Source organism: Mchenga conophoros, linkage group LG19 (genome assembly GCF_057382185.1).
Source record: "Mchenga conophoros isolate Kocher_MC1m ecotype Shallow Benthic linkage group LG19, M_conophoros_male_GT1.1, whole genome shotgun sequence".
NCBI lineage: Eukaryota > Metazoa > Chordata > Actinopteri > Cichliformes > Cichlidae > Mchenga > Mchenga conophoros.
Window position 1 is genome coordinate 19,030,432 of NC_140544.1, and position 26,337 is coordinate 19,056,768.

At 40.9% G+C, this 26,337-nt stretch overlaps 2 protein-coding genes across 3 annotated transcripts; one reads left to right on the forward strand and one right to left on the reverse strand.

Annotated features, from left to right (window-relative positions):
• Positions 1–4,313: 4,313 nt before the first annotated feature.
• On the reverse strand, positions 4,314–18,922 carry psen1 (presenilin 1). Of its 2 annotated transcripts, none has more exons than XM_085256693.1 (11): positions 18,788–18,922; positions 17,325–17,411; positions 15,576–15,937; positions 15,032–15,173; positions 13,717–13,784; positions 13,402–13,622; positions 12,253–12,351; positions 8,518–8,610; positions 7,547–7,723; positions 6,602–6,720; positions 4,314–6,390 (listed from the first exon to the last, which is right to left on the reverse strand). In XM_085256693.1, exons 2-11 carry the CDS (start codon positions 17,358–17,360, stop codon positions 6,235–6,237), a joined length of 1,473 nt encoding a protein of 490 aa, XP_085112819.1. In that variant the 5' UTR covers positions 17,361–17,411; positions 18,788–18,922; the 3' UTR covers positions 4,314–6,234. The 2 variants fall into 2 exon arrangements, with proteins under 2 accessions (XP_085112819.1, XP_085112818.1); XM_085256692.1 differs by having other exon boundaries at positions 15,576–15,940.
• A 13-nt stretch (positions 18,923–18,935) lies between these two features.
• Positions 18,936–26,238, forward strand: LOC146552066 (enhancer of rudimentary homolog). The gene is made up of 4 exons (XM_085256694.1): positions 18,936–19,188; positions 21,251–21,338; positions 21,905–22,025; positions 25,953–26,238. Exons 1-4 carry the CDS (start codon positions 19,186–19,188, stop codon positions 26,053–26,055), a joined length of 315 nt encoding a protein of 104 aa, XP_085112820.1. The 5' UTR covers positions 18,936–19,185; the 3' UTR covers positions 26,056–26,238.
• Positions 26,239–26,337: the final 99 nt, after the last annotated feature.

The following is a 26,337-nucleotide window of genomic DNA, read 5'->3' on the forward strand; positions in this document are numbered from 1 at the left end:
TGTTCCAACATTCATTTGATGACGAACGTCTTTGAACTGGCCTTTTTTTTATCTATATTGTACTCCTCCTAAAGTGTTTTTACAATCCAAACAATTTTGATATCTTCTACAGTTTCAACACTGCAAAACTCTCTAGAGTTAAAGGAACTTTTTGCAGTACCACTCACTTTGTACATACTCACAATCAGAGTGTTGATTAGTGTTGGATTTCAACTACTGAGAAAGCTTGTGAGGAATATCGAAGAGAGGATCCAAAGTCAGGATGCAGTCAGGTGAAACAAGCAAAATGCAAACCTCAGTCACTGAAGTCTCCTGTTGTTATCTTACAATAATGTCCTTTATCATCTTGAATATGTTTTGTCCTTGAAGGCAGCGATGTGCCTGCTGTGGGAGGCAAAAGGCCACCTGTGACATGAGTTTTAAACCTACAGTACATGAATCTCAGTGCATGTTTGAAGATCTGTGCTGTGGTTCACGGCAGTGAGCTCAGATTTCAGGGCAAATTAAGGTCCCTGATGTGTTCTGTAGAATATATTAACTGAACATTAACAGGTGAAGATGATTTGAAGTCAGAGTTGTGGAATATTTTTTTAAAAATCTAGGCACACGTGTGTCATTGCTGTCTCACAAGATGTCAGCAGAGATGTGATTGGTCAAATGTTTTTCAAAACAGCTGTATGGAATTTTACTCTTATGGACAAAAGTACAAGAAAACAACAAAATGCCACAAATAAGATTTGAGAGAGAAAGATTTTTTTGTATAGCTGTCAGCACCGAGTCTGCTCCTTCGCTCTGCCTGAGAAGGCTTAAGGCAGCCACACCCTCAGACTGTTTCTGTGGATTGATTTTAAGCCTTGTGGTGATCATCCCTATCTGGGTTTGTTAAAAGTAGGCAAAGGGTGTATTTGACTGAAACCCCAAAAACAATACATGATGAGAGCAATTACAAAGTCACCGCACCCTAACACGTACCCTGATATATCGTTAGTTTTGCTTTAAATATGACTATAACTTGAAAATGATCGTGAGGTTGTGCTCCTTGAGACTTTAAACTAGCAATTAAAACTTTACAGAGGAAATAAATCAAGTGAAAATCAGGCTCATTTCTCAGAACTTTTTATACAATCGGACTTCCTTTCAAAATCAGTGAAGTCGCCACCTGCTGGCTTTCAGAAAGAATGCATGTTTAATGCACATGTTTGACTACATCAGTTTTTTTATGCAGTGTAAAACCATTAAAATTGTAAATTAACATGATGCAAAAAGCCTTAACACAAGCAACTGTCAGTCTTATATGCATAAGATGTTTAGAATTTAAACATGCTGAACAACAAATCAAAGCACATTTTCTCTGTTTTTCTTGTATTTGCACTCTTTCTGTGGGCGGGAGGGATAGCAAGTTATTTTTAGTCCTTGACACAACCAAAAATAGCTGACCACCCACTTAAAAATAATATCCGGTGGCTTTTATCCTGTAATAACTTTACAGGGAAGTGTATCTTAGCTTCCAGGAATGTTGTTTTAATTATAGAAATCTAATGAGCATAATTCTACTCTGTGCATAATCTTCACCCATTTTCAAGTCCACACATTCCACATCCACATCTCTTAAAGACTTTCGGTTTTTATTCCTGGTCATTAAGTCTTGTTGCAGCTTTAAAAGGACTCTAAGCCACAGGATTTAAGTTACATTCAAATTACTAAGCTTTACAGCCACTCTGCCGCAGGCATTAACTGTACACATATGTTCACTCTATATGTTAAAGGAAACAGCTGTGCCCAGTTTATTTTGCATGCCCACCCAGATTCTAGACATCATCTTCAACGAGCAATACTTTGTTCTTTTTCCATTCGCCTTCCAGTCTGGTTTTCCTACAGGACTGGGTCACATCGGGTTCCCACTCTGCATGTCGGCCCTCAGAGCTGCCTGCTGAGCTTCTGAGCTTGCCTTTCTTTTGCATTGAAGGCATATTTTGTGTCCTGTAGCTGTTCTATAATCTCCTTGGCTTCCTTCATCTCCACAGCGAGCTGGTTGTACTTCTCCACCAGCTCCTGGTTCTCTCGCCGGAGCTCCACCACCAGCTGGCTCAGCTCCTCGCTCTGCCTTCCGCAGTGCGTTTTCAGCTGCTCCATCTCCGACAGTGTCTCCTCCATACGCTTCACCAGGCTCTCCAGCTTGTCCTTGGACATCTCTGGTGGTTATTTATTCACCTTTACGGGCTTTTCTGCTCTTTTTGTCAAAGCTTCGTGTCCTCTCTCCTGTGCCGCTGAGTGTCTGCGCTTGTTGTCTGCGCAGAGCGATTAACGAAGCCTAATCCTCAATTCCTTGCATGTCTCACATGCAGAAGACGTCCCTCCCTGCACGATAATCTCCTTATTAGCACTATCCTGGGAAACCTCTTACGTGCACAGGTGTGATACACAGCCACAAAGTCTCCTGGCTAAATCGACTCCCATTAGAGGATGACAGTGATTGGCAGATTACCTCAGTTCACTCTGTGGTCTCACATGCCCAGTAAAGGAGCTTAAACAGCCACAGCCACAGAGGGATGTGGAAAGTTATAGCTTTCATGTGAAGTGTTAAGTCTTACTTGCTGGCTTACCATTAGTATTAACCAATATGAATGTGTCCTATGTATGAATCTATATTAATTAAAAGTACCTGCCTGTAGTGTAGGTCCCCCTGACCCCTGTTTCAGATGCTCAGTTGTATTGAGCTCTTAGATAGACGGTAGAGATTAAAGTAACATCATTATGAGTACCAGGACACAGTGTGTCCAAGCAGAACATTACCCAGCATCATACTACCTCCACCTGGTAGCTTTCTTCTCATAGATCCTGCCTCCTTCTCTTTCCCAGGTAAACTTGAACGCACCACAGTGGGTTTCATCCACGTTCCATTGCTCTGTGCTCCACTCTGACTGGTCTATGAGATGCACTCTGTTTCTGTTACTTCTTTTTCTATTGTGCAGACATCATCTGCAGACATCACCAGACACACTGATGAGTCTTCGCTGCCTATGACCCTGTCACCAGTTCACCGGTTGTCCTTTCTTTGACCACGTTTGGTACACACTAATCACTGGATGCTGGAAAAACCTGGTAATATCTGCCATCTTGGTGATGCTCTGACCCAGCTGTCCAGTCATGACAGTCTCACTCTCGTTAATGACTGTTCATCTGCAGAGTTACATCTCACAACTGACAGGTACTATGGATGCCCTTCATAGTGTAAACGTCTATGAGGGGATTTACTGCACTTTTCCAGCAAATACTTGCACATCCATAAAGTCTAATTTTTGTGCATTTTCACTTTTAATATTTGCAGTGTCTATATCTATGTCAGTGCAGCACATGAGACTTGCGTGTCTTTCATTGAAGGGAGAAAGTTAAAATAAGTTTGAATCTTTTTCCCCCTTGGTGAGAAGCCCAAAAGAGCTTCAAGTGCAGGGTATAACTTAATCTGAACAGAGCAGGTTTCTGGAATCAGTGCAAGGAAAGCATAATGGAATTAACTCGTAGGTGTTCACCGGTCGAGCTGCAGGATTTGCATGCCAGGAGGAGGCCTCACTGAGGGCTTGTTAGGTAAGTCACAGTATGAGGCTAAATATTCTGGGTAAACTGCCATACTGTGCCACTGTCCCAGCCAGCGAGGCCAAACAATCCCCATGGTGACAGCAAAAGCGGCCAGTGCCCCAGGCTACATGCCAACTGCGTCTGCCAGCCAGCTGGCATCAGGGGATGCTGAGTGCGGGATGCCAGTTTACCAGCACGCCGAGGAATTTCCACAATGTTCCCACCGACCCGCGTAGTTCTGCGACAATCTCATGAGGGATTGCTCACTGAAAATCAAAAAAGGCTAAAGTGTTTTTCAACTATTTGAAGGTTGATGTTGATCCTGACCTTTGTGGGGTGTGGAAATGAAAAAGAGAACAATCTAGTTTATAGCTTTTGTGCTGAAATGACTAAATATCCTGTTTTGTTTCTATCTCGATTCATCTGCTTAACTAAATATTTGATCCAAGTGCCTGAAGAAGTCACTTGGATGAGTGACAAAATGTTTCTCCCACTGAAAACGCTCCAGATGAACAGAATCAAGATACAGAGACATTAATTAACAATTCTGTTAATTTAGGGCAGCTGTGGTGTAAACCATACATTTGGTGGTGGCCCGATGCATTAGCTATGAACTGTAAGTAGCAGAAAGAGCAAAGACTTCCAGGACTATAACTGTGGTCCCACCGTTTGTACAGGTTGAGAATGGATATAGAAGCAGATGTCTGATAAGAAACTGCAGCAACAATAAAACAAAAAAGGCTTTTTCAATTTTATTGTTCATTTTTTTATTAAAAAAAAAAAAAAAGAACAAAATTTGAATTGGAGGAACATTGCATAACACACATAAGCATGTGAAGGACAAAAAAAAAAGCCAGTTACCCAGGTCATTCCCAAAAACCAAAAGGGGGGGGGAAAAAACGGTCTGTTTAAAATGTCGCCTCTTGAATTCTTCTCTTTGCAAGCATGAGCCTCTAGTGGAATAACAGAAGTGCTGGTCACCCTCCAAAGTAATGTGCAGGCTTTTTGTTCTTACACATATCATATCGCTTTTTTAAATTTTTGAATGAAAGTTTTTGGTTTTAATCCGACTAAAGCAGTCTGCTTCATAAGTGGAGATTAAGTTGTTTGCAAATTGAGGTGTCAAATTGAAATAGATGCACTCGTTCACTTATCAGGTTTTGACGCTCAACAACTGCACGTCACTGTTTTCACACGCTCGCAGGTTTTAATAAACTGGCAGGAATCCAGTGAATACAGTCATGTCTCTAAAAGTACTGTTTCTTTTCTGCATATGTTGAAAAAACAAAACAAAACCCCAAAACAAAACATAACTGTATCTGCTTGTAAGTAAAATCATTTCAGTATCGATGTAGCATAGTTCCAAAAAGCACCAGGCGAGCATCATGAGGGCAGCTATAGCCTAAAGGTTCAGAGTTTGTGACCATGTGATCACAGGTTACAATCCCAATCGACAGGTTGGAAAATAAAAATAAAAATAAAGACAAGGGAAAAAGAAGGAAAAGGATGTTTCTGGCCTACAACAACAACTACTTAAATGCCCTTGAGCAAGGCACTGAACCACCGGCTGCTCCAGCAGAGCTCCTCAGTGGCAGACAAGTCTCAGGTGTGAGAGTGTCACTGTAGTGCTCTTTCCTCCCTCTACGAGCTGCGAATTCAAATCTGATTCCATTTAAAACTGGGGGCAGAAAACTTGGTGAAATTATGTAATGGGTGCCACAATAACACTTATTATTCAGTCCAAGAGAGAAAAGTCTCTACTATTCACATAAGGAAGAGCCTCACATGATCAAAGCATCCATTTCAGCGTACATCAATGTAAATCACACCTGCTTCAGACTTCTGCGTGTCTAAAGTGATTTTTTTTTAACCATTCTTAGCAGTGAGAAAAGCACACTCTGGTGACTGATATCTTATACACAATCAAACTACACATTTCTATCTATTATCACTATCATCACTGAGTGTCCATTCGTCTGATGAAGGCTTGGTAATCTTCGGTTTAGTTCGGGGCCAGTGGTAGCTCTGCAGTAATGCAAACAGATGTGACAGGAAGGTTGTTCAAAGTCTTTAAAGGAAGATTTCATGAAAACGTCTCCCTTTGCTCAACAGCTACCGCTAAGGTGTCCCTGAGGAAGGCACCTGCTGTAAAGCCACAGCTGTAGAAGACTGCGGTTGGACTGGGCTTCTCCTGGTTTTGAGTGTGTGTGTGTGTGTGTGTGTGGGGGGGGTGTCTGTGTGTATGGAAAAAAAAGAAAAAAAATGGGCACTGCTGAGAAAGGAGCGGATGAGCTCTTGTAAAGCTTCCCTGGATAAATAAAAGTAAAAGCTTCCCACTGGGATTGGACTGCGCCTGAAGCTGTTGATCAGCGAACGAACTGAAGATGAGATACCAAGCCGAGCGAGAAGCGTCGCTTCTTGGTTTAACACAGAAATACAAAGGTTTAAGAACAGCTGTTGTGGAGAATACGCTCCTTCGGTGCCAGAAAAAAAGGCAGAGAAAAAACAACTTGTGTCCCAGCATCATGAGCTCTTAGGAGGGGATGTGGGGGCGGGAGGGGCCCCAGCATCGCTCTTTGTTCCCCGGCTGTGAAGGAGCTGCTCTCATGTTGTTGGCCGGAGAGCTATGTGGGTGAGGGTTATCAGGGCAGCGTCCTGCTAAATGTAGAACTGGTGTAGCGCCAGCTTGTCCATGAAGGGCCGTACCAAGTTATCTGTGGCGAAATAGAAGACGAGGCCGAAAAAAATGGAGATGGGCAGAGCGGGGAGTGCTTTCTTGAAGATGGCGAGGAGGAGCAGAGTCAGACATAAGCCCTGCGGGGGCAGAGACAGACAAAATAAAACACTTTGGAAATAGCACACTGAGTAATTGTATACCAAACAAAATCAGCGCTGAAGGAGGCAAAAAATTGCTTATTATGTAATCAAGAGGTTTACATAAAGGGGGGTGGGTACTGTGCACCGAGAGAGGGTTGAAACTGCGGTGAGTCGAGTTTGATACCAAAATAAACAGCTGATCACTCACAATGAGGATGGCTACGAAGCAGGCGAGGGTGGTGTTCCAGTCGCCGCTGGCCGTGGCTGAGGCTTTTCCCACCAGCATGCTGTAGAAGATGAAGTCTCCGAGTCCCAGCTTGACACCCCCTGAGGAGGCAGAGGGACGCCACATTCAGGGTGGAGTCAATTCAAACAAGTTTTGCTTCAGCCACACACCCTATAACCCTTATAGAAACCTTTCCTTGTGTGTAATTACTGTACAAACAAGATCGCTCACCCCATATTTACTGAAGCTTTAAGTTAAAACGAGCACTGGCCTCAATATAGCACAGAGATGAACACTAGCAATTTCCTTGAATAATCGCTTCCTAATTTTCTCAGTCCCAAAATAGTTCCATTCACACATGCCCCCAATTTCACAGAAAAGGGAATACTTAAAAACATTCCTAAAATGTTTAATGTCTGAGTAGAAGAGGGAAGTGAAAGCTGATGATTACACGCTGAGAAGAAGAAAGCAGACAATGTGAGAATTCACAGGTTTGAATTACCAAACCCGGCTTTTAAATTTTTTACACTTTTAAAATCTAAAAATGACCCTGACGGGTTTTGTTTTTACTTAATAGCTAATCTGGATGATTTAAAGTATGATGCTCAACTCTATGGAGCACGACAAAATATTTTATGTTTCAGCAGGCAGCTGTTTTCAGAAAACGCAGGTAGGATCTTTGCCCATTTTAAGTAATACTTGTAGAATAGAGTGGAATAATTCACCGCTGCAAAGCCACATAGTTGCAGGGAATACTGGGCTTAAATCTGCAATCCTGCATGGACGCCAACGTTAGTAAATATACTTGTTCCATTACTTAACATTCTGTTTATGCTTCCATCTGCCCTGTGTACTTAGTACTACATAAGATCCAGCAGTAACCACACATTAGTCAGCCATAATGTTCAATATTGTTTCACCACTTACTCTCCTCATCGTCCTCTTCAACAGGAGGACGCGCTGAGGGCATCTGCTGGATTTCCCGTCTGGTCTCCTCGGTGGACTGGAGCGGCCCCAGTCGATGCTCCTGTTGGCTGACCCAGGACTGGTTGAAACCTCCATCATCCTGTGACGGACTCGATGGGACCGGAGATGCCACTGGTGCTGAAAAAAGATACCAGTCAGGTTTGAAAAGTAACCGTCGAGTAGGGCTGTGCGATATGACCAAAATCTCATATCCCGATATAAAACATCTATCGTCCAATAACAATATAAATCACAAAATTTTAACATTGTCTGTAAATTCTGTGAATCTCGGGCAGCTCAACTTGTGTGAAGTGTTTCCAGCTGGGCGTCGTGTACCTGAAGTCGAGTGTTTTAACAGATGCATGAAACTATACATTTTTAGACATAAGTTGTAACGGCCGCCGTTTTCTTTGTATTTATTACACAGCGTGCTGCGGGGAAAAGCCTGTTCTAACGTTTGAGTCAAAGGTTTATTTTTAGCACCTGACGGCTCTTTTTTGCTTCTCATCCGTAAATACTCTGCATACTCTTTCACGTGATTCAGTTTATTTTGAAAAGTCTCAACAGGATCTTGAGCTTTATTGTGAAAGGTTTATGTGGAAAATAAACAAGCGGACACCCGATGGTTTGACCGCCGTTGTTGCTAACGACAACCCATAAAAACAGGCGCTTGTCCGTCCGTAGTGTGGTTATATTAAATATAAGAGAAAGAGAGAACTTTAAGAAATGAATATAGCCACTACAGTGACCATCAAAACGGTGAAAAAATATTGCCGTAAACGTTTATTTTGCGACACCACGAAACAAACGATAGCGTAAAATGAAATGATAGATGTTTTTATATCATCATCCGATATATATCGTTTTATCGTACAGCCCTACCGTCGAGCACCAAAGTCAAGCGCAGTCCATCTCTTTGAGTTGTTAGTTACCTTCTTGAGGCTCTTGTTGAGGCGAAGCTGCTTCTGTCGAGTTCCTATTTGGCCTGTCTGTGTCTGCCATGTTGACGAGCCACACCATCGTAGCTGGAGAAGAAGGTTTGGGAGATCGGTTTATGTTAAGAGCCTTTAAAAGGTAAATATAAGTTAGCAACAGCTGAAGCTAGAGTGCTACAAACACATCTTAAAATGAGCTGAAAAAAACAAAACAAAACAAAACAAAAAAACAAGCACTATATGAAGTTGAAGTGTCCATTAAAGGAAACACCATCTGTTTAAGGGAAGGCAGACATTCTAAAACAAAGCTTAAATTTAAGATTATTTGAACTATTGAAAGCAGAAGAAGTTTCATTAGAAATAACTGCTGAAGGTAGCTGAAGTTTCTGATGATATTTAAAAACATTTGAGTGTTTGAATGGAGGTGAATGGTTAAGGTCTCACTGTTTAAAGCAGGATGTGTGATACTGACTTTTATCGGTTTTCAGCGTCATTTTGTTATCGTTTTTATCGTTAACTCGGTTTTCCTGGGTCTTTTCACGTGTGTTATGAATAAATCTTCTTTGTTTCGGTACCGGTACTAGTTTTATTTTGTTGTATTTATCCGCGACACCTTAAAGGCCGGTCCGTGAAAATATTGTCGGGCATAAACTGCTCCGTGGCGCAAAAAAGGTTGGAGACCGCTGGTAGTTTTGCCTCCGTAAAACCACCACAGAGAATTTTAAACCAAAAAACAATCGAGATGTGACTGAAGTGCAGACTTTCAGATTTATTTCAAGGACTTTAACGCAAGTTGTATTAACCATGTAAGTTGCAGCCAATTTTATAGAGTCCTACATTTTCTGAGGCTCAAATTAAACTGACATAATGTAAAATATAATGATTGTTTTTACTAACTGGAGGAAAATCATTTGCAGTTAATGGCGCCGTGATATTTAGAATCAACGGACATTATTAAATGCTGGCCTTTGCTATAGCTACCTTCAATGCTGCATGTGTGTGGGTCTTTCTGCTCTCCGTTTAATCTGCAGTAAATGAAAAGTAAGCTCTGCTGGTTCTTAGATCTCGCTGAATCAGAGCAGATACTACAGCCCTGTACACTTCACATTTATCCTACTACTTCTATCAGCAGTCGCATCATCATTAAACACTAGTGACCCGATTGTCAGCCAGACATGGCCATGGCATAAAACCACCTCCACCATGTCTGACGGATGATGCGGTTTTCTTTGGCTGATGATCAATTTGTGTCCTTCTCCATACTTTTCTCTTTCAATCATTTTGTTACAAGTTAGTCTTCGTTTTGTTTATCCAAAGATTTTTTTCCAGAACTGGGACTCTGGGAGAGTCTAATCTGGTCGTTTTGTTCTTGAGCGTAAACAGTGTTTTGTACATTGTTGTAAACCCTCTGTATTTCCGGTTATGAAGGCGTCCCCTGATTGTAGACCTTAACAAATGTGCCGAGCTCCTGATGAATGTTCTTCAGGCAGACGTTGCAAAGTTGTTTTCTTAGTGATGAAATTAATTATATTACCGTGCTATTTAAGCTATAAATTACAAATTTACCTCTTTAAATCAATTTTAGGCATTATGTCTGCTTAATTTGTCATGAAATAACAAGAGATGAATTCTCTCCTGTCATTTAAAAGTCCAATTAATTTTGAGCCACTGAAGAAAGGGGACTGTGTATAAAAATACCTGTAATTCCTAAGTTCTTGATGTAATATGCTTTTAAAACCCCTTAAATATCAGCAAAAATCTGCACTTTAAAAACATTACGATTGTTTGAAATTAAATCCACTGTGGTGGTGGTGGTGGTGGTGTACAGGTCCAAAGCTACAAAAACTGTGTTTGTTCAGCAAGTTATGGATTTAACCCTTGTATGGTGTTCGGGTCTGTGAGACCCGTTTTCAGTTTTTCCCAAAAGAAAAATTAAACAATTAATTATTTTTCCAACCTGAAATTCATTGGCTTTGGCTTATTTTCTGTGAAGAACATAAATCCGAACTAATTTTCAATGACCTCATACCGTACCTCCCCCCACGCATTTACATTACATACAAGGTGTTCGGGTCCACTGGACCCAGGTCTAATAAAAGTGTTGAAAGTGTCGGTCCTGTGTTCCCACACTCTGTCCTCCTCCTTTCTGGTGCTGCTGATAGTGTTTTCTTCCCCTCCTGCTCTCGCACAAAGTTGCAACATTGTTGAAAATTCAACTACCAACACCGTCCGCTCTTACATTCCCGCACATTTTACCCTCTTTCTTGATCCAAATTTTATTTTCTCATACCCTGTCCCACCTGCAAATTAGGGGCATAATACTATAAATAAGACTTTGCCAGTTTGGTTCTTTATCACAACTGATCAAGATGGCAAAAGATTATCTGCTGCGAGGGCCATCCAATTGATTTTGGAAGAGAGAGGAGCTTCTGATGATGATGTTGACAAAGAGGTTTCAGAATATTTCACATTTCTGAAAATTCAGAGTCTGACAGTGACTTTGAAGAAGAGGATGAGGTTGAGCACCATTTAGTAACAAAACGAAGACGAGTACCCCATCTGCAGCCAGCTCCAGGACCAGAACAAGCCCACCAGTCAGCAAGTGAAGAAATATGGATGTCAATAACTGGTGAAATTGAATGGTCTTCTTGCCCAAGAAATGAGCCACCCTGCAGAGCTGTTACTGTGATAAGCCAGGGCCAACACGGCTGACAGTTACTCATGTGCAGGACATCAAGTCTTCATTTGAGCTTTTCATCCCAGATTCCATCCAGAAAATTATTCTGGATTGCAGTAATCTAGAAGGAAGGTGTGTTTTTGGAGAGAGGTGGAAGGAGATGGACCAAATTCATCTAAGAACCCCAAAGGCCTACTTTGGGGTTTTTATCCTTGCAGGAGTTTTCAGGTCCAAAGGGCAATCCACAGAATCCCTGTGGGATGCAGAAACCGGCAAGAACCTTTCCGTGCATCAATGTCTCTGGAAAACTTCCACAAAATTTCCAGGATTATCCGTTTTGATAACCGAGACGACAGACCAGCTCGACGGCAGAGAGACAAGCTAGCTGCCATCAGGACAGTGTGGGATAAGTGTGTGCACCACCTCCCCTGTTTTACAACCCTGGGCCTAATGTCACCATTGATGAGCAGCTGATCCCATTTAGTTGTGAAACATATTGCTTCACATGTAAATGTGTTGTGTCTTTCCACTCACTCCACTTGATTATAACTGATTTATTTTTATAACATTTTATAAAAAAAGAAAAGAAACGAGAAGCACATTAATTCATAAATGTGATCTAACAAAGGTAAAGGGAAAAAATTAAACATGTTTGCTGTTCATATGGTTTGTAATTGGGATGAAGTAAACATCTGTTGAGTAATTTAACATAAAATTGTTTGATAGTGTTAAACTCTAGCGGGTCCACCAGACCCATGAACACTGGCTGAGTAAGAAAAATATGAACACCACACAAGGGTTAACTGTAACACAACGGAAACACTGGAAACATTACATTTAGAGTAGAATTGGTATTTCTTAATCTACATATGAAATCATTTAAAATGCTAAAAATGAAATTAAATCACTTACAGAAGAGGAAAGAGTTTAAGTATGAGAAGAAAAATAACATTTTAAGTAAAGGTACTGAGGATTTCATTTGCCCATCTTTGTTTTAATGCAATAAAATGTTACTAAATGTAGTGGTGTAGGCCTGCGGACATTGTCCATCTTACAAGAATAGATGAGAGCTGGAAAGATGGGCTCATTTCTCTCTTGAGCAGTCTCCACCAGGATCCTCAGAGGCCCTTTGGGACAGAGCACTGCCAACAGATCTGCAAGAGAAAAGACGACAGAGGCCAGAAAAAGGATGTTAGCTACTGAACAGAGGGTTCTTTAAGAAGCCAAATGACCTGATGTGATATCTTCTATGAACAAGGGGCAGGAGCTTAAGTTAACATGCACAGTTTCTGGCAGTCCCAAATCTCTAAAGGGTTTATTTCCTAGTTTATTGAAACATGGCAAAATTTATGATACATCCAAGTATTACACAACACTGTGATCTGTGGCTAAACTTTGGCTCCCAGTTAAATAGTATTCTTGGAAAAGAAAACTGCCACACTAACAGGAAATCTAATTTGATGACGCTTGATATACCCTGGACTTTGTCCCAGTGCGCTGTCTTTGAGGAAATGCACAAATCAAGACAAAAATATTAAGCAAGCTTTCGGGCAAACACACTTCCTATGGCATAAACGCAAAGTGATTTAAGCCTGGAACACTAACTCAAAAATTCCTCTGTGACTGACACCTAATCTATCTACCGTATGTGTTTCTTGTTGCCACCACTGATTTGACAGTTTGAGCATCTGTGTGTGCTCTCTGGATATCAGGTTTGGCTTTTAGCCCTTCTGCCCCCACATTTCCATTCCTCACAGACTTTTCACCCCATTTTCAAGTACTTTTGTAAACGTTTTAGCTCTTGAGAAACATTCTTCCCTCTAGCAACGAGTTATTTCAACACTTGCATACATACCACTGCAGAGAGAAAACATTTTCCTATAAGTAAGAATACATTTGCACAGTGGTGTTTAGTTAAAGGTGTAACGGATTGGTCAAGATTAGGTTTTATTTCAGAGTTTATTCATTTATCAAAAATATAGAAAAGGCTCAATTGCTTAAAAAGTTTTTGTTTAAAAATCAAAAGTTTATATATCTTAAAACTGACATTTTAAAGTTTAGCTTTTTCCCCCCCTCCATGCTTTTATCCAGCGCAACCGCTAAAAGAAACCAGATGACTGGACATTAGCACACAAAAACATCTTCAAAGGTTTGATGAAGACTTTAAAGAACACAGAGGTCAAAAAGCAGCGTGCGAGACTTACCGTAGACAGATATGACAGCTAATATGAGCCAGGCAGTCCACTCTGGCAGGTACTTGATGAAAACCAGGGCCATCAGGGCACTGATCATGATGAGGTAGGCCTGCTGGAGCCGCAGAGGTCCCTTCCAATGAATACACATCATCCCCACCACTCCGAAATTCCAGATTATTATCGCTAGGGTTACGTAGTCCATGGCCAGATTGTAGGTCTTAAAAACCTCTCTGTTTGGACAGAGTGAAAGCATAATGAATTAAACTGCTTGACACTTTGAAATGTTTGTAACAACTGCATTAAAAGTTAAGTTGTGCGGCTTACTTGAGGTAGATGTAGGAGAAGAAGAAGAGCAGGAGGAGAGAGGAAAGGAAGAGCCAGCCTTGGATCACCTGTGAGAACAAAAATCCGCATTATTTACAGAATATTTCACCGAATCTGTGCTTGTAAGACTCTGTATCTAGAATTTGATTTAAACTACAATATTTGACCCAAAAGGAGTCGCCTTTAGGTCTTTAATGAAAATTTGAGTCTCTTTAATCTCTCCTCCTGAAACATTTTTACTTCAGGGTATGACCAAAATATGTGATTATGGTCACTAATATGTGGCTCACATTTTCTCCAACACTCATTCAACTCAATTTCTGCTACCATTTCTTCCACCCTAAAAATCTCATGTAATGAGAGTTGGTTCTCTGATGTACTCCAGTCCATGTTCTTACCACTTATCCTGTAGTATAGCTGCATTTGCTTTGCCAGCAGAAGGTTTGTGGGTGGGGCTTCTGTGGTCACAGAGCAGTGTTCATGAGATGACCGTATGAGAGATGTTGTATTATTGCCATCACATACAGCCCAAGAATAGCAAAAATTGATCTGTGTTTGCAGCAGTCTGAAGCCTGTGCTTTTAGCTCAGACGGTTTACTTTTATATATGTTGCAAAGCCATGTTTAATACAAGGTAGACCACAGGAAACACAATGGACAAGCAGAAAACAGCATCAATGAGAGCTGTATTTGTATTTGTGATCACTCCATGATTAAATTGCTATATATTTCATCACACTTAATCCCTGTATTTTTTATTTTAGTCTCCAACTCAATGTGTAAATGTATCCATCATGCTGTGCATTCTAGCAATGGAAAGGGAAAACAATGGTGTCTGTTTCTTATAACTACTCTCTGCTAATTCAACAAAAATTATGAATGCAAAAGTCAAGTATTGATTAAAAACTAAACCTTTCAATAATAATGAAGGAGCTTTGATAAAGGAAGCAGTGATTTAGAGCCACACCTTACCAACTTTATTTTGTTTCTAACACAGTCACAGTTCCTGAAATCATATTTCTACAACTTGACTGGGGATCTACACCAACTGACAGACAACTTAAAACATGTTTTGTGTTTGGCGCTTTTCCACAGGAGATTTCTGTATTTGTTTTTTTATTGGTTTTTTTTTATCTAAGCCGTACAGCTAAATAACAAATTATCACGAACACTATGTTCCTAGTGAAGCTATGTCTTTCCAACTTTAACAAGTTTAAACACATCCTGTAAAAAAGCCTTGAAACATTAAGTGTTTTGGTGCAGCTAATAAGACTATATACGTGGTGCAGCAAGATGTTAGAGGTGTTAATCTGTACCTTGTAGCAGCGGTACTTGTATAACATCACCAGCACCAAAGTCATAACGATGATTACAGTGATCATGATGGTGGCATTCAGAATGGAGTTGAGGGCTCTCTGTCCTACTGTGTCTGTGTCTTCAGGGAATGGTGTGTAGATCCTGAAGTGACAGATTAAACACACACACACACACACACACACACACACACACACACACACACACACACACACACACACACACACACACACACAGTACAGTTACAGTTTTGGAGCAGATGATTCAGGGGCATTAAAGTCTTCAGAAAAACTAAAGATATGTAAGATTATCTTTCTGTGGTTTGAGCCAAATTCAGGCTCTCTATAAAGATCTTAAGCATTAACAAAGCTACACGTATTACTGTCTACATGCCCAAAGCATGGACACAAGCACATTACATTATCTATACCTAGTGGCAGTTCTCCTGACCTGCACTGCATGTCATTCAAACAGAGGCTCTAATGTGAGCCTTGGATCATCTCATTTCCCTATTACAATCAGTGTGAAATGGGTCACAGCACTTACAATCTCTGCCCGTCATTCTGGGTGTAGAAGCTGACAGATTTTATGGTTGCCACGACGACCACCATGCAAAGCGTCACTGGGACAAAAAGCATGATGACATGCTTGGCCCCGTATTTCAAAGTCAGCTCCTCCTCATCCTCCTCCTCCTCTCTTTCCACCACTCTTGGAGCGGGAGCAGCGGGGGGCTGCCCATTCTGCTCCGGGCTGGTGCCATTGCCACCTCCTCCACCGCCACTATCACCTCCTCCTCCAGTTCCAGCTCCAGCACCAGCTGCTGAACCACCTCTGGACCGCGCTCTGGGCACACCAGTTTCTTGTGGTTTCTGGGTGGAATCTGGGGATCTGTTAGCCTCCTGTTGGTTCTGCTGATGCAGGAAAAGAGCCATATTTGAAATGTGTGAAAAACAAACAAACAAACAACCACACACACACACAGTTATGCCTCCCGTTACTAAATAAAATTCCCTCAGACAGTTTTATCAGCCCCTACCTACTATGATAGAGTTAAAAAATGTATCTTACACATACATAATGAAATCTCTGAACTAAGATTTTGCCACACAAATGTCTAGTGGTGTACACATTTGCCTAACAAATGAAAGATCCCCAGATCAATCACAGGAGGAGACACAAATCCCTTTAGGGTTGTGCCAGGAACGCTGTGGTGACCACCTTATGATTACAGAAGCAGCCAAAAGTAGTTTCTTCTTTATATTGGCAAATTAAATGTTTTCATTTAGCCACTTTATTTGCGTAAATTGAAAACAAATGCACACCAAAATGTGAAAGATTAAAACTAAATGTTATCAGATGATCCATATGTGCACTTGACTGGCTCACCGCCTCTCTTGCTCCAAGGATAACAGCAGCGTGCTTGTTCCCACTCACCCTGAGGATCTGTCCCGTCAGGACAAAATAAGGACGCAACTCAAGGAGACTGTGTGAACTAAAACTGTCAGGCTGCCAGACGAGTCGAGACATGCGGCAGCCTAGACATGAAGCAATTGTACCAGGTACACAGAAATGAAGACAGGAGGCGTCTCCAGAGATCCGAGTAGTGAAAGCTGCCAGAGCTTTTAAACAGGCTGCTGTGCAAAAATGACCTCGCTGTGTGGTATGCTGCTTTGTGTCTCAGTCCTGGGAATTAGGCCAATATTGGTCTCAAGGACAAAAGAGATACAGACTGCTTTTCTGAATAAATTAACCAGGTATGTAGTGATACTGTAACAGCACGCCCTTCCTAGCCAGACTTGTCACTCTGACAAATCTGGCTGGAAAACAGAAACAAAGTGTTCCCTTAGCTGAAATATAGATGCAGTGTATGAGTTCAACTGTTGTAAAGCACAAGGCTAAGCACTGTTAAGTGCACTATGACAGTAAAAAGGGACTTTGAGTTATTCACTCCACGAAGGAGGAAATGCCTTTGTTTACAGTAACAGCAAACTTCAGAGCACAAAGCCAACTTGTTCCTAAAGCTTCTATGTATGATTTAAAGGTTAATGGTTGTGCTGTCAGCTGAAACACACTGCTCCTTATCAGAATATAATCACCCTGTCCTGGACAATTTACTCTAACAGAGACCAAATTAAATGATTCAATTAAAACTACTCAACAGCACATGACGTTACAAAATGACTACGAAACTTTACTTCCCTCTTACTGAGACTCTTGTGTGGCAATCATTAATCACTACATTAAAATAGACGGATATAGCATTAGAGGCACTGTGAAACTTTATTTCATACTGACCATATTGTTTTCGATATCCTCTGCATTGTTCGCCATTGTTGGCTCGGTGGACTCTTGTCCTTACATGCAAACTGGAACTTTTCAACCCTGATGAAAGAGAAGTGGGTCAATAGAACATATAACCACCAACACAGGAATAAATCAAGCGTGTAAAGACAGAGAGAGTCATGTTTTGTGCAGATTATAAACTAGATTAGGCAAATTTGTTATGTGAAATGAAAGGGACAGTGACAAAAGTAAATTAATCAGAAAACATGTTAAATATCAGTGAATATCAGAGTTCCATTGCGTGTGCATGTTGTTACAAAACACAAGACCAATATGGGTGTCGGTTAGCTCACAGCATGAACATGCAACCATATGCCGCAGCGGCCCAGGTTTGATTCAGATCCACAGCCCTTTGCTGCTCATCTTAACTACTTTCCTGTCTACCGGCCACTGTAAAAATGTTAAAAGCCAACCTAAAAATGCATGTTAAAAAACCTAAGACCCATATAAAATACTAAAGTAGCACTAATTAAGTGGTAGGAATTTACTTAGTGGTGGAATTCAGTGTTTCGCAGAGTTGGAAATCATTTTAAAAGACAATTTCACACTTTTTTTAAAAATACATTCTTCTCATATTTTAAACAGTTCCAGTTATTTCTCAAAAATATTACCTGTGAAATCGTTTCGAAGACTTATCAGTCATTCCATTTTAATTAAAACATTTTAAATACTAGGATAAACTTAAATATCAGGCTTAAATAACAACCTTGATTGTGCTGAATTATGTCGATGTGTCTATCTTTCCACAGAGAGGCCTTTCTTATTGTAAAATAAGGAGGAAATAGATTTTGATAAGACTTCAGTTTTAAGAGATAACAACACGATATGTCAAGGTAACATTTGAGCCACAAATTAGCCTTGGTCGAACTTCAATCAATCAATATATACAAAATGCGTGTGTATGTACACAAACATTTTGGGGGGAGGAGATCAGACAAGGGCAGTGTTCACTTCACAGCCATTGTATACAAGAAGAATGATTACGCTGATTAGTAACTCTTCTTGTGTATACAGAGACTCGTGAGAATTGTATTTGAACCTGTACTTGAAGACTTGAAGATATCTTTGAAGGCCATAAAAATAAAAATAAAACATCTATGGGAATGTAACGTTCACGCTGCTGATTACACGCCGGGAAATCCAAAATCTGTATTATTTGATCCCTTCTTCTTGCTGACTTTACATGCCTATCAGAGAGAAACCAGTAAGCTGTAACGTTGATTATCTAGCTGTAATAACTACTCACAGAGGTCATTTTTAATTGGAGATTCGCTAAAATGGCTAGTTAACGATAGCCAATAATGTAATAACGATAGAGCAGGCTGCGACCGCTGCGGGTGGTTAGCGCTGGGTAAGTTACGTAACCCAAATTTCAAATGGTTCCTGAAAAGGTCCCTTAAAAGAAAGACACTTACCTGCTATGAACGCAAGATAATTTTCTTAATTTGGGGGTTCTCGAGTCGGGTTTAAACCCGGGTGCTTTCTCCTCTTTGTTGTTCCTGTGTTCTCGCAATACATCCGGCCGCTGCTGCAAACTACTTCCTGTAGAGTCAGCGAATGTTCAGGATCAAAAAACAGTTCGAGATTTGTTTGTAGTCTTTATTGTTTTGCCAACCTCGTCGAATTAAATAAATTCTAAGGATGAAATGTTAGCTTTTATCGCCATACCGAAGCAGTAATAAGAAACCGAAACAAATAGCTTGAATTAAAATAGCGCATTTTGTTCTCAGCTGGTTGTTCTTCCGGGTAACAGAGGAGACGACGCAAGGAGCTAAGAAAATCTGCAGAGAGCTACTCAAAAGCGTCAGAAAACATGGTTAGTACGTTTTGATGCACTGTTTGCAGGAATGATTTGTACGAAGAGCAAAAGCAGTGCGTCGGTTTTAGCGGGTCATTTCAGCAGAGCCGGGTTTGTTGTAAAAACGATTTGTAACGCATAGTTAGCATGAGTGGGCGTTTGGCTCCAACAAACCTCTGAAGACATGAAGCACATTCACGACTGAGAGACTAGCAGCCTGAGGCGAAAATATTATTTTAATTACTTTTAACAGTTTTTTAACAGTTTTTTGCCACTTGCTTATCGCCTAAAGATAGTTTTACTTAGCACTTAGACGAATAGTTTGCTGTAGGCTTAGGTGTAGGTCTATTTGTTTATAATTCATTTCAAAATGGGCCGTTTGGATTTTGAAACATTTTTGTCAATTTTTTAAATTGTTGTTGTGGTTGGCCCCCAAAAATGTCCACTGTTCTTAATATTCCTCCATCAGTCCTAAATTTTCATGAGAATTAGTCATTCTAGGTTAATGAGCCAGATAAGATTCTAAAATTGCGTAGTTTTTACAAACAAAACCAAAATATTGCATTTTAATATACCATGTGTAATAACTTGATTATAACTGATGGAATGTACTTGTTGAATGTAATGTAGTTATTTATTTAATACTCAATGTGCCTTATATTGAAAGACAATTACATTAAATAAAAGTAAAAATGTTTGAAAATTAGTAACGTAAGTGACAGAACTGTGCAAAAGTCTTAAGCCACTCCTCATTTAATTATGTTTTGCTTCCAGTCAGCCAGAAATTTCTGTACTATTTTTAAGGGGTTCTTGAGCAGCAGTCCTCCAGTCTCACACAGGGTTAAAATAGTAATTTTGCACCATCAAGATGACTACAAAGAGTTAGTAGCTGAAAACTTGGCATATCGTAGCATGCCGTGCAGAGTGCATGGAAGAAAATTGAGGAAACCTGACAAAATAAGTGGTAGGATATAACTTTCAGACCAGATATCTGAAAGTTATATCCTTAAGAAATAGCAAATAAATAAATAAATCCAACAAAGACCCGACACAGGATCTGAGAGATGCATTTGACCCTTTAGTTGTTCCATCTACTGTTCACTGGGTTCATCAGAAGTGGTCTCAGTGGAAGGGTGGGTAATAAGAAGCTATTCTTAAGATGGGTAAACAGGAAGAAAAGGCTGAGGTATTCCATATTATACAAAACCTGGACTGAAAATCAGTGGGAACAGGTCTTATGAAGAAAATTTGACGTTTTTTGTACAAATTATCATTAATATGAGGAGGACTCAGGAGAAAGTGACCACAGTGAGTGTTTTGCAGTTTGGGGCTGCATTTCAGCCAGTACAATTGAGAAATTTGTCCAATTTGATAGAATTATGAACACAATTAGCACAGATGTTGATCTACTACGTAAAACCATCAGCAGTGCATCTGATTGGCAACACCTTAATTTTTCAGCATGACAATGACCCAAAATGGTAAATGGCTTGTATTTATATAGCGCTTTACTAGTCCCTAAGGACCCCAAAGCGCTTTACATATCCAGTCATCCACCCATTCACACACTGGTGATGACAGCTACATTGTAACCACAGCCACCCTGGGGCGCACTGACAGAGGCGAGGCTGCCGGACACTGGCGCCACCGGGCCCTCTGACCACCACCAAAAAAACACACGCAATACAGTAAAAGCATACCTGGGTAGAAGAACACACTGTAGAACACTATCAGTCATGGATTGGCCTCCCCAGAGCCCAGGCCTCATTATTACTGAAGCATTGTTGTATCATGTTGACATGGATTGGGAAAAAAAAAAAGTAGCCAACATCCAAACAATGGCGTTGAATCTCCTTCAAAGAGCCCTGCAGAGCTATTCCCAAAGACATGACAAGAAGCCTAAGATGGTCAGAGCAAATATTGACTTTCGTGCTTCTTAGAACTATAAACTGTTTTTGCCTCAGATTCTATATTCACACAGAAGTACACCCCCACAAACTAACAAAAAAGACATTTGAAGATGTTGAATAGAGAAGGTGACTTGTATTATCAGACTAACAATAAGTATTTTGTTTTTCAGTCTCACACCATACTTCTGGTACAGCCCACCAAGAGGCCGGAGGGAAGGACCTACGCTGATTATGAGTCAGTCAATGAGTGTATGGAGGGTAAGCTGGTGGTTCTTTGTTCTTTTGTGTATTGCCTTTTCTTTCAGTGATATGTAATTCCACTCCACACTTCCAGGCTTTCATTGTTTACATGTACACAGCTTACGTGCATCCACCTGGAATTTTAGTCAAACTTAGTGAAGTTTCCATGATATTTCCTATCTATCTTGAGTCTGTAGTGTTAAAATATTAAGGGAAACTGGTTATTTTCACCCGACATGTATGCAACTTGTGTTTACTTACATGAGAAAACTTTTGGTTGTAGTGGTCAGGCAGTTCAACTAAAACTGTCCAGTAAACTCTGGTCATTTGACAAGTAATTGTCAAATAAGCATTTCATATGGTAATAATCTCCTGTTTCTAGTAGCACAGTTATCTTTCTTTGACTTTAGGAAGGAATTAATCTGTTATCTTATTATTTTTACTGCAGTATTTCTAATCATAGACTTTTCAGGTATTTATTTTGTAAGGTATTCCTTATTTGCATCAGAAATCAAAACATTGTCAAGTGAATATGGAAATATTTACTCATTGTGAGTGTAACATAGCATATTTTCCCCTGGCAGGTGTATGCAAGATGTATGAGGAGCATTTAAAGAGAATGAACCCCAACAGTCCGTCGATAACATACGATATCAGCCAGCTGTTTGACTTTATTGATGACCTGGCTGACCTCAGCTGTTTGGTGTAAGTTTCATGTTAAATTATTAAATTGTTTGTCATATCCAGCCCTGTGTATGTCTTCTAAACCTATGTATGTGCAAAGCATAATTAACTGATGGTACAGAATGATCAGTTTTTAAAAAAAAACTAGAGGAGTCAATAGAGTGTTAAAAGTGTTTGCCACATCAGTGCATTCAGTTCACGATTCTGCTTGCTAAATCTGCTGGGCAGGACAGATTTAAAAAGGGGGGTGGGGTTCTATAAAAAAAAAAAGAGAAATAAGTCTTGATGCATGCTCAATCATCCAGGTAAAGAAATCCCAAAAAGTTGATTCTGTTCATCTGGATGTAGCGTTTTCAGTGGAGGAATCGTTTCATCACTCAAATGACTTTTTCAATCTGAGCTGAATGCAGGTTTCCCCAACCTTATAAACCGTGGAACCATGGAACGTGTCCTCTCTGGTGGGGAAGGAGCCTCAGCTAGTGTGTGAGGTTGAGAGGTACTGGCTGGATAAGGTCAGGCTCACCTGCGCACGCACAGCTTAGGCTCCAGAACCAATCTCGTGGAAAGGGCCCGGACTCTTTCTCAGTCGGGAGTTGCCCTTGGTGAGAGGCGGCGGCCTGGGGTGGGTATCTTAGCATCCACTCGGCTTGCTGCTTGTACAGTGGGGTTTTTCCCAGTGGGTGAGAGGGTTTGTTCCCTGCACCTTCTGGTTGGGGAACAGGTCTTGACTATTGTCTGCTCCTATGCGCTGAACGACAGTTCAGAGTACCAAGCCTTCTTTGGAGTCCCTGGGTTGGAGTGTTTGAGGGTGCTCCACCTGGAGACTCTTTCTTTTTACTGGGAGACTTGAATGCTGACGTGGGTAACGACGGTGAGAACTGGAGGGGAGTGACTGGGAAGAACGACCTACCAGATCTGAATCCGAGTGGTGTTCTCTTATTGGACTTCTGTGCAATATATGTGAGGTCACTGAGGCATATTATCAATTCCTTGGTGGCAGGGCCCTTGTGGTGGATAGGGTTCGCCCTGAGTTCCTGAAGGACTTGGCCCACATAACTGGCAATAAGTCAGACCCCAGTGAGTTTTGGACTCTGCCAGGGCTGCCTTGGCATCTTGTGGTGGCCTCCAGCTCACACTGGAGTGGTTTGCACCCAAGTGTGACGCACAGGAATGAGAATCAGCACTCCAAGTCTGAAGCCATGGTCCTCGGCCGGAAAAAGGGTGGAGTGCCCACTCCTGGTCAGTGACCAGTTACTTTAACTCCTCCACTTGGGGCAGTATCTTGGGTTCTTTTCACAAGTGAGAGAACGGGAGATCGACAGACCGATTGTTGCTGTGGCTACAGTGATATGGGCACTGTACTGGTCAGTCGAAGTGAAAAGGAGGTTGAGAATAAAAGCAAAGTTCTCAATTTACTGGTCAGTCTACGTCCCTGCCATCACCTGTTGTCAGGAGCCTTGAGTAGTGACCAAAAGAAAGAGATTGTGGATAAAAGCAGTGAAAATTAGCTTTCTCCAAAGGGTAGCCTAACCCTTCCCTTAGAGAGGGTGAGGAGTTCGGCCATCCGGGAATGGAACAGAGTAGAGGCGCTACTCCACCACATCGTTAGGAGCCAGTTGAGGTGGTTCGAGCATCTTAAAAGGATGCCTCCTGAATGAGGTGTTCTGGGCATGTCCCACTGGGAGGAAGTCCTGGGGCAGACCCAGGACATACTGGAGAGGTTATATCTCTCAGCTGGCCTGGAAACACCTTGGTGTTGGGGAGAGGGAGGTCTGGGTTTCTCTGCTTAGGCTGCTCCCCCTGCAACCTGGCCTTGGATAAGCGGAAGAAGATGGATGGATAGGTCAGTACATGGACTGTGCGCTCAAACCAGCGTTTCTCCCTGTCCAGGATGCGTACATCCTTATCATTGAAATAGTGGCCACTGGCCTGTAGGTGTAAATAGACTGCAGAGTCCCCTGGCCTGACGAGTTAGCTCTTCTGTGTCATGCTATCCACTTAGCCAAAGGTTGTTTCGTTGCCTTGATGTCTTAATCATGGCAGGTTTGTGTCGGGGGACCGGATCCTTGTGGTGGACCAATTTTTAGCGCGGCATGTTTTGGGGATGTTTGTGGATGTGTTATGCTCCAGGTAGTCCAGGAAGGATGAAGGACAAGTGCTACCTAAGTGAAAATCTTTAGTGATCCCTTGTGTGTCAGGAGTATCGGAAGAGTTTAGATGCATTTTCTCTAGACACCACATCTCTGTGGCTTTCAAACCTCACAGCCCATCATTCATCAGTGGTGCTAGTTTAAGTCATTATGCAAATTTACTGTTTATAAGAGACTGAGACTGAAGAAGTCGTTTGGATGAGTGACATTTCACCCACCGAAAACAGTACAGCCAAATGAACAGAATCAACTTTTTGGGGCAATAAGACAAGTGATTAAGAAATGAGATGAATGCTGCAGAAACTCGTTAATCTCTGGATTCATCACACAGAGCAGTGAAATGTGTTTTAATTCAAGTTAATTATTTTATCTCTGAGTGCGCTCTCAGGGATGCTGTTTATTCTAAAGTGATAGCAGCAAATTAGAGCTCTAAAACTTTTAACCAGATACATTAACATATTAAATGCTACTGTCCCACAGCCTGATAGAGGAGATGTAGAAATCACTTTAGTTTCTCGGCAGATCAAAGTGAAATAATTTTTTTTGATTGAACAGGTATTCTTGCTGTGTGTTCTGTATTTTAGTAGCTGCAGTTCCACCAGGCTAAATGAGGCTTAACCGCAGATTAGGACCAAATATAACAACATTTATGTAATTTATGCATCGCAAAATTAATAAAAGTGCATTTCCATGACAATGTGGTGTCCAGTTTGCACTTTATTTACTGTTTTTAGGTTCAGCTTAACAAAATGCACATATAAACTTATTTCTCCAGCAAAGGATCTATATTGTGCTTACAGCATGCTGTAAGTAAAAGAATCAGTGAAAACATGTCACTTTCACACTATTTTAAAACCAAACCTGCTCCCCAGGTTATGTGTTCAGCATAAGTTATCATGGCGATTTAACCAGGTAAAAAGAGAGCCACCCGCGACATAGAAAATAACTGTCCAACCTATTAATCTCATTTCATTGTACACCCTTCAGGTGTAAGAATTTAGATGAGCAATGTTGACAGACTTAAAAAAAAAAAGATATTACAGTTATAATGGCACACTTGATGTTTTGTATTTTTAAAGAAAAACAGATCAGCCCCTCCTCGAGCTAAAATCTGTCCTCAAATTATTTAGAACCCATATCTTTTGATGATGACAAATCAATGACAGTCCTTTTTTTCTCAATCTTTTTGTCATCAGCTGGGTTTTCTTATTTCCTTCATTTAGATTTCTCCATCACAAAGCTGCCAAAACATGTATATAATTCATAGAGCAACCCTGCAGGGATATTTCCAGCAGTTTTCTAACACAGTTTGATTTGAAACAAAGTCTTTAGCAGTAAGTTTGCCTTCTAAAAAGAGCTTGTTTCCAGCTTTTTTTTCTGCTGCATTTGGCAGGAACGGGCACATCTCAGCATCAGTGTTTCTATTAATATTTTTTTAATGCTCGTGGCAGTGAGTGAAAACCACATCAAGCTTTATAGAGATGTAGAACAAGCCAGCTGCAATAACCTGCCCACAGGTGATTTAGGGCAATTTGTTATTCTTAATTTGGGGAGTTCAAGCTCATTTATTCAGGCAAGATTACTCTGTTTGAGTTCCTCTGAGCTAATCGCAGCTCGCAAAAAGACAAATCTAGAAGAACAGTCGCTACTTAGGTCACTTATTTGCTCATGTTGGGTGTTTTTAAAAATAAGGAGTTGCATGTTTTCATTAAAAAAACTGAAGATCCTGGGCCAACCAGAGGGGGGGGGGGGGGGAGAAAAACGTTGAAACTGAATTTAATTTTTGGTGCTGCCTCAGGTATCGTGCTGACACGCAGACGTACCAGCCGTACAACAAGGACTGGATCAAAGAGAAGATCTACGTGCTGCTGCGGCGTCAGGCTCAGCAGGCAGCGCAGTGAAGCTTCTGAGGAGGTGGAGAGTGGGGGGATCAGAATTATTTTTCCTGTCTTGAACTTGTTTTAAAAGTTTTAAGTAACTTGTTTTCAGAAGTTTTTGACTTTTTTTTTTTCTCATCTCATGTGGGGGGATGTATTTTGTATTTTATTGTTGGACTTAATAAAGTTTCCCTTTAAATAGCAAAACTCAAGACTCTCGTCTTATTGTCCTATGTTCTGTATTTCTGTGTTCTGTCTCTTCTTTCTTGAATTGAATTTTGCTCATCTTTTATTTATTTATTTATT